The 15,217-nt window shown below is 40.1% G+C and overlaps 2 protein-coding genes across 4 annotated transcripts; both read left to right on the top strand.

Moving 5' to 3' along the window:
- The first annotated feature begins 512 nt into the window (after positions 1-512).
- On the top strand, positions 513-3,809 carry LOC104920188 (zinc finger protein 771). Its single transcript, XM_010732364.3, has 2 exons — positions 513-733; positions 2,079-3,809. The coding sequence occupies exons 1-2, from the start codon at positions 571-573 to the stop codon at positions 3,038-3,040; spliced, it is 1,125 nt and encodes a 374-aa protein (XP_010730666.2). The 5' UTR covers positions 513-570; the 3' UTR covers positions 3,041-3,809.
- Positions 3,810-5,099: 1,290 nt separating this feature from the next.
- On the top strand, positions 5,100-15,201 carry dna2 (DNA replication helicase/nuclease 2). Of its 3 annotated transcripts, none has more exons than XM_027281776.1 (26): positions 5,100-5,442; positions 5,892-5,948; positions 6,350-7,229; positions 7,386-7,491; positions 7,792-7,941; positions 8,108-8,291; positions 8,551-8,699; positions 8,912-9,034; positions 9,230-9,458; positions 9,566-9,680; positions 9,830-9,986; positions 10,169-10,360; positions 10,521-10,763; positions 10,890-11,003; positions 11,151-11,260; positions 11,378-11,487; positions 11,630-11,758; positions 11,931-12,023; positions 12,180-12,373; positions 12,463-12,552; positions 12,711-12,924; positions 13,386-13,475; positions 13,621-13,806; positions 13,931-14,077; positions 14,365-14,414; positions 14,461-15,201. In XM_027281776.1, the coding sequence occupies exons 1-26, from the start codon at positions 5,413-5,415 to the stop codon at positions 14,462-14,464; spliced, it is 4,146 nt and encodes a 1,381-aa protein (XP_027137577.1). In that variant the 5' UTR covers positions 5,100-5,412; the 3' UTR covers positions 14,465-15,201. The 3 variants fall into 3 exon arrangements, with proteins under 3 accessions (XP_027137577.1, XP_019109383.2, XP_010730652.3); XM_019253838.2 differs by having other exon boundaries at positions 14,484-15,201; XM_010732350.3 differs by having other exon boundaries at positions 14,365-15,201.
- The last annotated feature ends 16 nt before the right edge of the window (positions 15,202-15,217 follow it).

A 15,217-nucleotide genomic window follows, 5' to 3' on the forward strand; every position in this document is an offset into this window, starting at 1 on the left:
ATCTGTCCTCTTAATAGATCAATAACATTCGATAATAGATAGTCACATATAAAATAAACAGTGACTATTTGACTTACTGACCTTTACACGTGTATATTATAATAATGTAGAATATAGAATATAAAATAAAAACATTTTGTCCCTATAAAACCCTATAAATAAATAAACAAAACAGTGGAGCACAGGCTGTCACACCTGGCTCATTTAGATAGATAGATAGATAGATAGATAGATAGATAGATAGATAGATAGATAGATATGAATGGAATAAATTGCAGGAAGAAATAATAAAATAAAATAATAACAAATAATAATAATGATTAAAAAATAATAATAAAACACGATTCACTTTTTCTTTATTATTTCTTCCTGCAATGTATCCCATTCCTATCTATCTATCTGTATGATTTGCTTTATAACTATGTCTTATCCCTGAGAGAGGAGGATCAGTGAGGCTGACATTAAAAATCAGACTGTATGTTTACGGAATGATTCTCTCGCGATATCTGGCAACCCGTCGTGCAGTCAGTGTAGTGCAGACAGGCTGCAGGACCTCTGTAACCCGCGGAAATGTTGAAAAGAGACAAACTAAAAGCTTTGGTCAGTGAGCGACTGTCAGCCGCCGCCGAGGAGATATTCAGCATCTTTGAACAAACTATTAAAGACTACGAGGAGATAGTTTTCCGTTCAAAACAGGAGCTCGGCCAACACCGGAGGCTGCAGGGGTGGAAAGGTAACAGCAGAGGAAAGTGATGTGTTGACTCAAGACTTAAGCAGAATGATGCTTGTTAAGATGCTTTGAAGGCTTCAGGCGACTGGACCACACCCTGAAAACTCTGTCCGTTACACAGGAGACAACAAGTAGCGCCATTTTGCATCCCTGAGAGGAGGAGGGGGATGCAAAATGGCGCTACTTGCACACAATTGTTCTTCTATGGTACAAATTGCACTGATCAAAAGCAACAGGGTGTGGATCACACTTACACGTCTCACCTGTCAAACAGGTTGGAGGAGAAGAAGGGATGAAGGGAGGGAAAGAGAGCAGGAAAATAGACATATAGTCATATATAACAGTTTCCTATTTATTATTATTCTATTCTATTATTTACTTCTATTTTCTTTATCAAAAAGATATATATATATATATATATATATATATATATATATATATATATATATATATATATATATATATAGGCTGTTATGAAGTGCTCACGTATGCCCAAAATATGATATGATTAGTTGTACACAATGTTTCCCTGTGGTGCTGTCATAATAATATAATAATAAATAGTCACCCATGCAGGTGTGATTCAGATTTTGTTAATAATATTATATTTTAGGCCACAGAAACAGGTTTTGTGTAGATCAGCATTTTTCAGATTTTTTTCACCACATACATAAATATTAGGCTCTATAAATATCACTGTTGTGACAGACCTTAACCTGCAGTAGCAATTTATGACCCCATTAACAGACTGTTCACACTGGAGGCAGGTTTATTCCTCGTAAGATTATTTATTTATCGTTGACTGTTGTCCTGAAAAGAACTGGTTCAAGAACCAGAGCCCATTCAGTGGAAAATGGGTATTCCTGATCCGCACCTCTTTTCCTAATATTTCCCGTTTGCACCCACAAATTGCAGTGTTTTTTAACAATTCATTTTACTTCCGTTTTTATATCTTGCTGTCACATTTTGACTCATTATTTATGGATTAATCATGGATTTATAGTGATACTGAAACAAAATATTACAGGAGATGCAACTCTTATAAGTAAAGACAGACATTAGAATGCTGTAGGAAGCAAAAATACAAGAAACTATGAGAAATAATGGGATGGAATAGGGGCCAGAGAAATGACATTCACTTCTCCTACAGGGGAAAATGGGGAGATTTTATAGTAGAGAGCACAGAAGAAAAAATGACAACCAGATACTTTTCGTCAGCTATTCAGAGATTTTTACATACTGGAACATCATTTTCATATTTAGCCTATCTTATCTAACTCCTATTAAACCTGAAAAAACTTGATCAAATGAAAACTTACATTTCTTTTCTATGTGTGTTATTGTCCAGCGCCCCTGCAGCTCTCTGTCCGAGAAGACGACGCTCCCTCTGAGCAGGATCACTGTGAGAAGAAGACTGACCTGTGTGAAGATGACCCGGAGGCCCTGCAGATTAAAAAAGAACAGGAAGAGGAACCGTCGACTTCTCAGACAGGTGAAAATCAGGACGAGGCTGATACCAAAGTCTCCCCGTTCAATATAATTTATGTACAAAGAAGTGAAGACGATGGAGGACAGCTCACACAACAGAACCAGGAAGATGAAAACAGAGGAGACCGTCTGTACAGCAGCTCATCTGAACAGCTGAAATCAGATCCTGATAAAGAAGGCTGTGGTGCATCAGAGCCAACCAGTGACTGTGAGATGAGTGAAGTCAGTGATGATGAATGTAGAGACAGTGGAGGATTTTACTCAGGCATAAACAGGAAGGATCCACAGCAGACTGGAGAGAAAGCAGACAGACCGTACACCTGCAGCGTTTGCAACAAGAATTTCCGGATTAAATCCATCCTGACTCGCCACATGAAGACGCACACAGGAGAGAAACCTTACAGTTGCGGTGTTTGCGGAAAAAGTTTCATTCAGCGCTCTTATCTGCAGACTCACATGAACTCCCACTCCGGACAGAAACCGTACACGTGTAGCTTCTGCGGCAGAGGGTTCACGCAAGTTGGAAACATGAACGCGCACATACGAATCCACACGGGGGAGAAACCTCACAGCTGTACCGACTGTGGTAAAAGCTTTAGAGAGAAAGCAGATCTTATCAAGCACACAATAATTCACACTGGTGAAAAACCCTACATTTGCTCTGTATGCAATATGAAATTCAGCGCTCAGTCTAATCTCAAGCGCCATATGAAGACTCATTCAGGGGAGAGGCCTTATAGCTGCACTGCTTGTGGGAAAAGATTCATTCGTCGTTCCCATTTAATCATTCACATGAAGACTCACACAGGAGAGAATCTCTAGATTTGAGACACATAAGAGGAGTAAAACGTATGACATAAAAACTTTTTCACTTTCAGAAATTAACCAGACTTTGTATAAATAATTTTCTCTATGAACTGTTGCTATATAGTTTTGTATTGTTGAATAAAGCACTCAACAAGTTGTAGTATTGTGTGTTTGTCCTAGCGGCGATAGTTTGTAGCATCATTACATTTTATTTATTTTTAAATAGAACCATCATCAGTTTGTCAGTGATGTTTTTAAGTATGTTTTTTATTCTTACTGTCACCAAATCACATGAATGAAAAGAGCAACATAATGTAATAGTCTCTCAATACTTACAATACAACTTCTCCTACCATGCTTCCCTAGATTTATCACTAGCTGTAAAGCACTAATCACTGTGAGCTTTATTCTTGGGTAGGATGGCCTGGCTTAGCAACCCACAGGTGCACACACAGGTATATTTTCATATACATCAGGGACATTTCTATGTCTACAGTTTTAAGTCTTAGACTGGAATGTATTAAAGAAAGTTACAAAACTCCATGATCTGATTTTATGTGTGGTAAAACCATTTTGAAAGACAGAATCAGTAGGGTGTCACTGCTTAAACTGATACTGTTAAAGTCATGGATTGTACCAGGCTAACTTTTTTGGGATGGTATGTGTTGATATATTGTCTGTTTTGTTTTGTAACTGTTTTAATGTAGTCATCCTTAGGTTGTGCTGCTGCTGCTGAAATGTTTAATCTCAAGGGGACCTTTTCCTGGTTAAATAAAATAATAATAACCTTGTCTGAGCCAGTTCTTTCCTACTAATATGATATTAATCTTTAAGCCCCTGTCACAAATATAGTACTCACACCTATATGTGTATTTGATCAAGTCTTGTTTTATCGAAGTGTGTTCTATGTATTGATTTTAACCTCAATACAACACTGATACTAAATGCTTTTTGTATAAAGAAAGTTTAAGTATCATAGTTCCCTCCAGGTAAACTCAGGTAGAGCATTGGCTATTAATTATTGTTGGGATTAAATAAACATTAACTGTATCAATAGTAGGTGTGACAGTCATAAAAGAAGGGCAGTTCAGTCACTCATTAACTTTCTATTCTACAGTATCAAAGTCTTTTTAGTCCACATGATTAAAGACTTGCGAGCTAGATACTTCAGTTTCAATGCATGCACTATATTCAGTAACTTTTAATGCTTATTTTGCTCTAGTAGTATTAATTTTTTGCTATAATACAAGTATTAATATCTCCAAATGTTGCTGAGGAAGCTTTGGTAAGCTCTGGTGCTTTAATGTAGCCAATAGGGTAAGTTTATTCATTTTCTTTATACATGTGCATGTCTGTGAATGTTAACTTATCCAATGCGATGAGTTTAGATTTGTAGAAGCCACATCAAGGTGTGCTGATGACAGAAAAACAAAAAGATGAATTGAAGCTATCAGTGCATCATTACAGTTTCTGACTGATGACTGAAGACATTAGTGGTTTGATGGAATACTCGAGAGTAATATCTCAAAAATAACAATTCGCTGAACAAACAATAGATCTTTCTTAAACAACAAGAGGTTTTTAAATCAAATATTTATTTATTAGGTACTCGTTTCTTTTTGCTTCTTTCAGTCACGTCTCACACCTTTCATCATTCCATCATCAGCAGATGTGTTTGCTCCTGATATGATTTTTCGTCCTTAAAAAATTAAGAGAATATATCATTTTACAAGGAATATTGGATTTTATTCTATTGTCAAAACTTATTGAAAAATATACCATATAATAATAATAATAATTATCATTATTATTATTATTATTGTTATTGTTGTTTTTGTTGTTGTTGTTATTTAACTAACTGTATTACTAATGTAAGAGATAGTTTTGTCACTGTTGGGGCTTCTCAAAAATACACCAGCTTTATTTGCTGAATCTTTTCTCTTTTTTTCATTTTATATGCATGATGAACTGTGCCCGCGTCCTTTTTTATTTATTATTATTTTTTGGTCATTTCTCTGGTCGTGCTGTCATGTCAAATCAAAAAACAAAAGTACCACAAGAAGCGGGGCTGTGATGTTAGCGGAAGTGCTCCGATGTCACTTCCGTTGCGCGAAATAGAAACTTTGGCGCCCTGAACCCTTAAACACAGAGGAGAGAGAGCAGAAAGAAATCGACCCTCAACATTGAACTAGTCTGATATTGTTCAGGGGAAAGTAACGTTAGCTGACGCGGTCAGGGTCAGTCAAAGGTCTCCTGGTTGTGGAGATGCAGAGTTTAAAGTCGTATGACGTTAGCACGGTGAGGTTAGCCTGCTGCTGAAAAGACAACAAACAAACAGCTCGTTTGACTGTAAACACACACACCTGTGCCAGGTTTAATCAGTCACCATGAACAGGACCAAGCTGAAGAAGACCAAGGTGAGTTCAGGAGGTTTATCGTGCTGATGTTTGTGTGTGGTACAAACTGATGTGTTAACGGACACACGTTTGTCACCTGTTTGAATGTCAGCAGCTTTCAGTGATCCCTCCAGTGTCGATGTGTTCAAACATTTATGTGCCAACAACAACAAAAAAAAACTGAAGACTTATTAGATACATATGTAGCCTACATTATGCAAAATATGCACAATCATTTCTGTATTATTTTGAATTAGAGCTGTTACCACGGACACATGTTTGGTTGGTATGAAACATATGGCACCATCATTATAATATATTTCATGTTATTGTTATTTTTTTGCTGACTTGCCTGACTTGTTTTCATATTTTATTTATATTTTCCTCATACATTATTATTATTATTAATATTATTATGCACAAATTCACCATAATCCCTGATTCTGACATGTTTGCCTTGTTTCTGTCAGGCACCAGGAGGGCAGAAAAACATCTCCTCCTTCTTTTCCTCTCAAAACCGCCCAGAGGTTTGTTAGTGGTTTCTCTTGTTACTATCTTACTGTCGTTCTCCTTTTTCTTTAGTCATTTAAAGTCTTGACAAGACATACACTGTTTATTCAATTCAATCAAAACAGTTCAAAAAATTCTAGCGTTAGCAGTACATTTCTGCAATAAGACCAAGAAAAGACAACCTGTATAATATTAGGATAACAAAATAATTATTAGATCCCTGTAGTATCAGCCTGTGGGCTTTCTGTTTTGTTTTGTGTGGACAGCTTTTGCCTGCTAAAGTTGCTGTTGCCAAGGATGTTGTGTACTTTAAGTTTTGAGTTTTCCTTTTAAGTTTCTATCCTTTTAAAGTATGATTGCCTCTCTGATCATTTGTAGGTAATGTATTAAAATGCTCATTTGACTGTGTTTCTTTTAGGACTTGTCATCTTCCACAAAATTATCCATCACTGGCAAAGCACTCGCCAAGACTGAACTTCACATCAGAGATGGGGACACGTCTAAATTCAGACCCCATTCCCCCTTAAAGAGAAGTATTCTTGGGGACCTTGAAAACTTTCTGCCCTCCTCGCCAGATCTTCTCCTCTCTGTGCCCGAGACCCCCAAGAGTCAGATTAGAGATCCAGATCAGCAGCTGAGCAGAGAGGTCGTGAGCCCAGAGAAATTTGGCCAGTTGTCTCCCATCTGTCGTAGTCCCCGATCCAAAGGGCAGAGTGTACGGAGAGTTATGACTGGGGATGGAAGAAGAACCAAGAGGGAAGAGGGATGCTCTGTCTCCATAAAAAGACTCATCAGCCCTCCTCAAGAGTCCCACAATGTGAAAAGACAGAAAACTGTCAATCCACTGGTACAGAGAACTGTGCTCAGCCCCACAGGTGGCAACCTGAATGTTACGAAGCCTGTAAAGATACCTGATTTCTCCAGTGATCAGTCAAAGGATCACAGCAGAGGCACTGGAGTGGTCTTTAATGAGAACAAACACAAAAGTGAAACAGACTTCAGTGGGGACCAGGAAAAACATCAGGAAGAGAAAGATTCTGCTTTTACTGTGATAACAGAGCAGAAAGCAGCTGAAGCGAAAGCCAGCGGAAACTCACACACTCATCTGGATGAGGATACTCACACTCTAACTGCTCACGTACACAAGCCTAATGCACAAAATGTCACACCTGCAATGCAGAGAAGTGAAAAGGATGGTGAGATCGAACTTAATGTGAAAGGAGAGATGAGAACAACAATGACGCCACCAAATGGAGACAGGGGCAGTGTGACATCATCAGATCAGGACCGAGCTGGAGGTACAATGTTACTGTTACTCCATGTTTTATATTTAATTGTAACAACTGCATGTTCAGATTTCGAGCTATTTTTGATAAATAAATAAATGCAATATCCAAATTAATGTTTATTTTGAGTTCATTAAATTAATTCACATCCCTGTCTTAAAAATGCAGGAACGACGTCAGCGTGTGACGTGGATGAGGGGCTAGACGAGAGCTGGTTTACGGAGCAGATGGATGACAAACATCTCGTCACAGAAGACAAATTCAAAAAACCCCGGTAGGAAAACACATGAACACACAGACATGGAGAATGTCACTGCATAGGTTAATCAGGTTAGTTGATGATACATTTTCTAATGTCACTGATAGAGGGAGAAAGATGAAGCAGAAATGAGAGCACATGGCACACAAGGGAGTATATGTGGAAAAGCTCCTGTCCCCACAGTGTCAGGCTAAACTTGATAGTAGCCTCATAGTGAGTTTGTTCCCAATAGTACATGTTTATTCTTCGAGGTGAATAAATTAATTCAGATTTTTGGCAGATGATTGACAAGACATGTCCTCTCTGTCCCTACAGCAAGGTGCCAGAACATGTGATCCTTTCTGGAGGCCTTAACAACCGCTACTGGGTTTTAGATGTAGAGGAGAGGCCCGGCCTCAAAACACTGACTATCTCATGCTCCAAATCTCTACATCCAATTGAGACATGTCTGCTGAAAGATGGATGGTAATGCTGTGTATTCTGTCCTGTTTACACTGTTGTTTAATTCCTTTTTTCACTGTGATGTACAGCACATTTTCCCTTTCAATGTCCAGATTTGTTAAAGTAGCACAGACTTTTCAACTTCGGTGAGTAAAGTATCTGTTTCGATCGTTCCTTGGGTGTTTCCTAGGGAGATGACGCCTGTTTGTCGTGGTGATGTGGTCCATCTGGAGGGCCACTCTGATGGTGGATCCTGGTTAGTGAACAGGGAGCAGGGTTTCCTGGTTTTACTACCTGATAGCCTCATCTCAGGTACGAGCATCTCTAGCTCCATCCGCTGTATGAGGCGAGCTGTACTGGGAGATATGTTCAAGGTAAAAGTTTATGCATTCACTTTGTCAACTTAATACATATAATGTACAGAAGGGGCTAACAATGTGGAATGCAATAGTCATGCAATAAATTATAGCTTTTGTTGAGTATAAAATGTATGTTTTTGAGTGTCCCAAAGAGGTTTTTAATTGAATAATCTCATAGGCCACCGTTTGTTGCTACATCAAATTACATTATATACGTCAATAACACAATGCTTTACCCTTTATCTTCTCCTGTTCTGTGTTTGCTGTGATGCAGAGTTTTGATGGTGGTTCCAAGCAAATGCTGAACGGCACCATGGTCCATGAAGTCTTTCAGAGAGCAGCCACAGCAAAAGATTTCTCTTTGGAGACGCTCTCTAAGCTGGCTGACCAGGCCCTGCACAGCCCTCAGTACCTAGGAGACATGTAAGTGGACAGATTATACTTTGCGGAGTGCTGCAGACCTTTTCTTGTGTGCACTGAGGGGATTCAGTTGTTCAGAACACAGCACTTAAATCAAGAAAGGAAGAAGCGGCAGGGAACTGTTATTTGTGAATGTGTTGTGATGTGTCATGTTTTTCACTTCATGTTTGTGTGTTTATTCAGTGACATTTGTGTTTTTGTCTGTGTGTCTCTAGGTACAGTTTGGGTGTAACCCAGGAAGAGATGAAGCAGGAACTGCATGACTATCTGCCCTCACTGGAACTTTGGGCAAGGGAATACCTCAGCTCGCCAACACCAAAAGCCATCAGCCTCAAAATGTAAGCACACACAGACAGCACCACAGCATTTACCTGACTGATTTGTGTCCATATCAGTGTAATGGAGATAAAAAGTGACACTAGACCTGGTGCTGAGTGCAATAGTTTAAGCACAGCTCAAAATGTGTGAATAAAGTTTTTTTTTTTTTTTTTTTAATGAGCTGATTATATTTTTGTCTCTGTCAATGACCTCAGCCCTAGCAACAGCAGAGCTCCGAGCCCTGTTGTCACGGTTACAGAGTTGGCAGATATAGAAGAAAATGTGTGGTCACCGAGATTTGGCCTGAAAGGGAAAATCGATGTGACGGCACGTGTTCGAATCCAAAGACCACGAAATGGAGGTCACAGAACCCCAGAGGAGCGGACCGTCCCCCTCGAGCTGAAAACTGGAAGGGAGTCAAACTCGATAGAGCATCGCAGTCAGGTTGGTGGACCACGCCATGTTCAGTTATATACTGTAATAATTATGGACTGGTGAGGTCCAGTGGTCCTCATTCATATGCGCATTTACATTTGTTTTTCGGTGTGTAGGTGATTCTTTACACTCTGATGAGCTTGGAGAGATACAATCCTGAAGCCGGTTTCCTGCTTTACCTCAAGACTGGCAACATGCACCCTGTAGTGCCCAGCCACATGGACCGCAGAGGTACAGTACACCCACATGTGCTCAACGAACCCACCTGACAGCAGTTGTGAACAATCATCACAATATTATCATTAATAATTATTGAACTATTTTTAATGAAATAAAATAAGATCTTGGAAAGAACTTTGTACTCTCCTTGTTTATCTCAGAGCTGCTGAAGCTGAGGAACACCTTGGTTCATCACATTCACAACTGTGTGGAGAAAGAGGCGGGGCGGAGCCATTTGTCTCGACTTCCTGACATCCTGACAAACAGGCAAACCTGCCAGTATTGTCCTCAGAAAAGAAACTGTGCTTTATATGAGAGGTAAAGATTTAAAACTAGTTTTGCAGCCATGGAAAGCATAAATGTTCTTAAGAAATGTATAAGTTACTACAGTTCTGTTCATTCATAATTTTAAATAGTGTTTAAATGCTCTCATGAAGTTGTGATTCATTCTGTCTTGTTAAATGCCATGTCCTCTCTTCTCATCCCTTTTTTTCCTCCAGAGCATTGGATGGCAGCTCTGCAGAGGACTCAGAGGATGTTGTGCGTGACTTCCTGCAGCAGGAGACGGGTCACCTGACCCCACCACACCTGAGATATTTTTCCCATTGGCTGCTGCTCTGCTGCCTTGAGGCTGCGACCATGGAGGCCAAGAATGGCAGAAAGCGTGTGTGGCTTCGGACACCAGAGGAGAGGTAAAAAGTCGGTTTCTCCAATACAAAACTTGTGGACACTCGTATTCTTTGACCTTAACTGAATGTTACAGGTCCTGTTGTTAGCCAAAACTGTAGAAAACACTTTTAGTATTTGTTTAAATAAAAATTTTGCTCAGTAATTCCTGACCTCTGTTCCCAGTGAGAAGAATGGGAGCTGTGTGGGGAATGTACAGCTCAGTGGCCCAGTCATGGTACAGTCCGGAGGGGTTTTCCTCCATCGTTTCCAGCGAAGCAATGCCGTGCCACAGAAAAGTTTGACCAACAGCGGTTTGGCCAGTGGGGACCGCATCGTTGTTAGTGACCAGGAAGGTCATCTGGTTGGTTTGGCAACAGGATACCTGTGTGAGGTCAGCAGGACATTGATCAGTTGCACTCTGGACAGGTGAGAACAAATCACATCACTTCAACTAAAGGACAGTGAATTGTTTGGACTTTTCTTTCACCCGCTGCTCAGTTGAAGTCACTAACCTGATTTACACTTGTTTTGTTGTTTTAATGTGTTTTACAGAGACCTGTCTAAGTTCACTGGAGTGTTGTTTCGATTGGACAGCGATGAAGGTGTGGTGGGCCTCAGCACTCACCTCACCAATCTGTCCAAACTGATGGTGCACTGTCAGGACAGGTAGATACAGCAAAATGCAATATTAAGCTATGATGGTAAAACCAGCATTAACCAGGTGACGGTTTAAACATCAGATTCACATTTGACCTTTGCGGTGTGAAATATGTGATGTTAAAAGTTATTTAATAAAAACGTCTCTCTGTGCAGTGATCGTCTGAGGGAGCTGGTTGTTGACCTTCGTCCCCCAGACTTTATTTCCAACCTCAGTTCTGTTCTGCCCAGAGAGGCCAAGGACACAGTGGCCAACATCCTCAAAGGTGACAAGGAAAAGGAAAATTTTCTACACCTTGTCCATTATTTTCCCAAACAGAGAACTCATCACTCATGTAGCAGAATGCCAGTTTGGTCAATTCATGCATTGTGTTTGTGTTTAGGTCTCAACAAACCTCAGAAGCAGGCCATGAAGAAGGTGTTGTTATCCAAAGACTACACACTGATTGTTGGCATGCCGGGCACAGGCAAAACCACGACCATCTGCACCCTGGTAAACCATCATCATAAACTTAACCCTACCTGAATCAGATCTCAACATCATCCAACCCCTAAACCTTCTCTCCTCCACCATCTCTCTTCCATCATTCTTTTTGCTTCTTCCTCTTTTTCACTGCCTCCCTTTTTTCTTTCAGGTTCGCATCCTTCATGCGTGTGGGTTCAGTGTGTTGCTGACCAGCTACACCCATTCTGCCGTTGACAACATCCTGCTGAAGCTAAAGTGTTTCCGGGTTGGGTTTCTGCGCCTTGGGCAGGGGCAGAAGGTGTGTTATAGTTTTTTTTAGAGTTACACTCATTATAGCACAAATCAATATCAGATATCATTTAAGTTACAATATACAGTAATATTTCAAAAAAGTCTAGATCTCTTGTTCTGTCCCTTAACAATATTCCCCTCTGGCTTGCTCTGATTTCTTTCTTGTTTTCTGCCTCCAGGTTCATCCAGACATCCTGCCCTACACAGAGGAAAGCCTGAGGAAGAAGGGAGTTCATACTCTGTCCGAGCTGGAGCAACTTTACAACAAAGAGGTGAGGAGTTATAACCAGATTGTGCCACATGGTTTGTTACACCTCTTTAGCAGCTGCATTGTTTTCTTCCTTCAGGGCAGTTGCAGATGTTGTAACTTGCATAAGAAGTAGGTAAAGTCTTACCATTCAATACTGATTATCTCTCTCTCTTTCTAGTTGGTAGTGGGAACCACCTGTATGGGCATCAAGCATCCCATTTTTACACGCCGCCGGTTTGATTTCTGCATCATAGACGAAGCTTCACAGATCAGCCAGCCTATCTGTCTGGGACCTCTGTTCTATGCAAAGAGATTTGTCCTAGTCGGAGATCACCAACAACTGCCACCAATAGTACAAAATCAGGAAGCTAAGTATGACAGTCTTCACATAATTTATTATTATACAGGTTCGATCAACTAATGTCAGAAATATCAGTTATCAATTATTTTTTTCTCTCCAGGTCACTTGGGATGGATGAAAGTCTGTTTAAGCGACTGGAGCTTCATGGTGATGCAGTGGTCCAACTCAACGTACAGTACCGGATGAATAGGTAAACCTACCTTTTAACTTTTAACTTGTCAATCAAATTTTGAAGATTAAGAAAATGTCATTTTATTTACTTAACGACCACAGAACAGCATTTGAGAGTCATCTGAACAATCAAAGTCTCTAACACCATAATAAAAACTGTGTGCTCTGCGCTTTCAGACAGATAATGTCTCTCAGTAATTCCCTGATGTACGAGGGCCGGCTGGAGTGTGGCTCAGAGAGGACGGCCACAGCCCTGCTCACCCTGCCCTTCCTGCTTTCTGTCCAGTCAGAGCTCAGCTCCTACTCGAAGACTGATCCTCAGCATGACCTGGCTTGGTTACAAGCCACATTGTTGCCTAGCAACCCTGTGTGCTTCCTAGATTGCTCAATGGTTGGTATAATGTACGCAGCACTTCAAGCAGTCACTTTCGAACTGTTGAGTCAGAATGTTCAAAAAGATATTTATTTGACTGGAAAATTAAAATGTCAATCAAGGAACTGGTTAGACTAAACAGAGTTTTCCAGGTCTGTAATCACATAAAAAACTGTAAATTAGTAAATTACCTGCTTGCAAATGAGCTAAGTTACCTAGTCTAACATCTGCTGACTGCCAACCTTTTGAATTGCACAAAATATTTGAAAGTTTGTTCTTTAAAAGTGTTTTACTTGACATGCTTTTTTGCTGTTTTTAGCTCAGCTTTATTAGTTCGTAAGTCAACTGCTTCACCTGTAGAAGAGAGTGATTTATGTGACATAAGATTTTAGATTTTTTGTTTAGAGGGTTTTTGAACATTATTATTGTTTTGAGTAAGACAACAGAGGTGTGCCGTTTCTCTCTACTACTTCCTTTAGGTGCCAGCACTGGAGTCTGTGGAGCAGGGAGGCATAAGCAATCACACAGAGGCGGTTCTCATACACAAGCTGCTTTCATTGCTCATAAAGGTACATCGATCCTCCAAGTGTTTATGGCATAATACTTTGGGTTTTAAAGTACATTTTTAGGGTCATGCAAAGTTTGAATACAAAAGAGAGAGACATAATCAGTGTAGCTTGTTTTCATACTAACTCCTTGTTTTCCTTCTTCCAGGCAGGGTGTAAACCCAGTGATATTGGTGTTATCGCACCCTACAGACAGCAGTTAAAGACCATCTCTGCTCTGCTGCAGTCCTCTGCTTTCACCGGCGTGGAGGTGAACACAGTGGACAGATACCAAGGAAGGGACAAAAGTCTGATCATCCTCTCTTTTGTCAGGAGCACCACAGAGGAAGGAACCGTAAGTTTCTCTTTCTTCTGAGTAATCTTTTTCCTCGCTTCTCTGCGCTTCTTTGCATGGACGAGCAAGCACATGAACAGGTGAGTGGGGACCTGAACTAATTCTCTCCTGTTTCCCCACTCAGTTAGGAGAGCTGTTGAAGGACTGGCGTCGCCTGAATGTAGCCATTACCAGGGCTAAACACAAACTGCTGATGGTGGGCTCTGCCACAACACTACGACGCTACGCACCTGTAGAGAAGCTACTCAACCATCTCCAGCAAGTGAACATGATATCCTTTAAACACTGAGTGCTGCTGCTAAACATTTCTTCATTTAAAATATAAAACCTGATCCTGAGAAGCATTGTTTGCATTAAATCTAGTCATGTATTGCATAACTGTGCATTACTAAACTGAGGTATGTTCAGCTCTATACAGCAGGAGTCAGCTTTACATCTAACAACAAGGCACCGATCTTTCCAACAAATGGTGGTTGAGGCTACAAAACTTTTATTTTTGAATGATTTTTTTTTCATGTAATCTAGTGTACACAGTTTTTTCCTGAACCCTTACTTCACATGATCCAGCTCCCGCCAGCTGCCCACAACGCCTTACCAAGCATCTCTCTGTGACGGAGGACTATGAAGTGTGGTGACGGAGGATTATGAAGTGTGGTGACGGAGGACTATGAAGTGTGGTGACGGAGGACTATGAAGTGTGGTGAAGGCAGTGGCTGAGGATCACCCGAACAGGACAGAGATTGACTGACAAGCTGCAAAAGCACTGAATGAAGAAGGCCCAGGAGTCTTTGCTGTCCTGTCCATCACATAAATCACTCTATTTTAAATGTATGATAGTTGATGTCTATGCTGTGAGACTGATCTTAGCTCAATAATATCTCTGTTCACTGTGACAATATTTTACTGTTGACTATTGGTACTTTCACTAAGTGTTTACAGTAATGTAAATATAGAGACCAAACCTTTATTTATAGTTTCAAGTCACTCAGCTGCAACAGTCAGAAAAGCTCAGAAATTGCTGTTTTGTTAAGTGTCTTTAAGAGCAAAAACTAAACCAGTTTTTTTGTGTGTACAGCAGAATAGATGAGCAGACCTAAAGCGGTACAGAGACAAAACGATTAGAAAGGAAAGTACCTGGTATCATGATGACCAGGTCAAAATCTACGGACAATTTTGAAAGATTTTGCTCAAACTATTTTGCAAATGTAATTTAATGTCAATGACCTGTGATAACTTAACTAATTATTTTACTGTTATTTTATGGTCACTAGACCAAGTGTGATTCTGCCTTTAATGTTTTTTTCTTCCAACATAACCTGATTTTACTTGATTTGTTTGTTCAACGTTTTAATACTGAGATTTTTGGGTCTGTTTTATATGAATAAATAATACAAATATAAACACAGCGTAG

This window comes from Larimichthys crocea, chromosome VIII (genome assembly GCF_000972845.2).
Source record: "Larimichthys crocea isolate SSNF chromosome VIII, L_crocea_2.0, whole genome shotgun sequence".
In the NCBI taxonomy this organism is placed as follows: Eukaryota; Metazoa; Chordata; class Actinopteri; family Sciaenidae; genus Larimichthys; species Larimichthys crocea.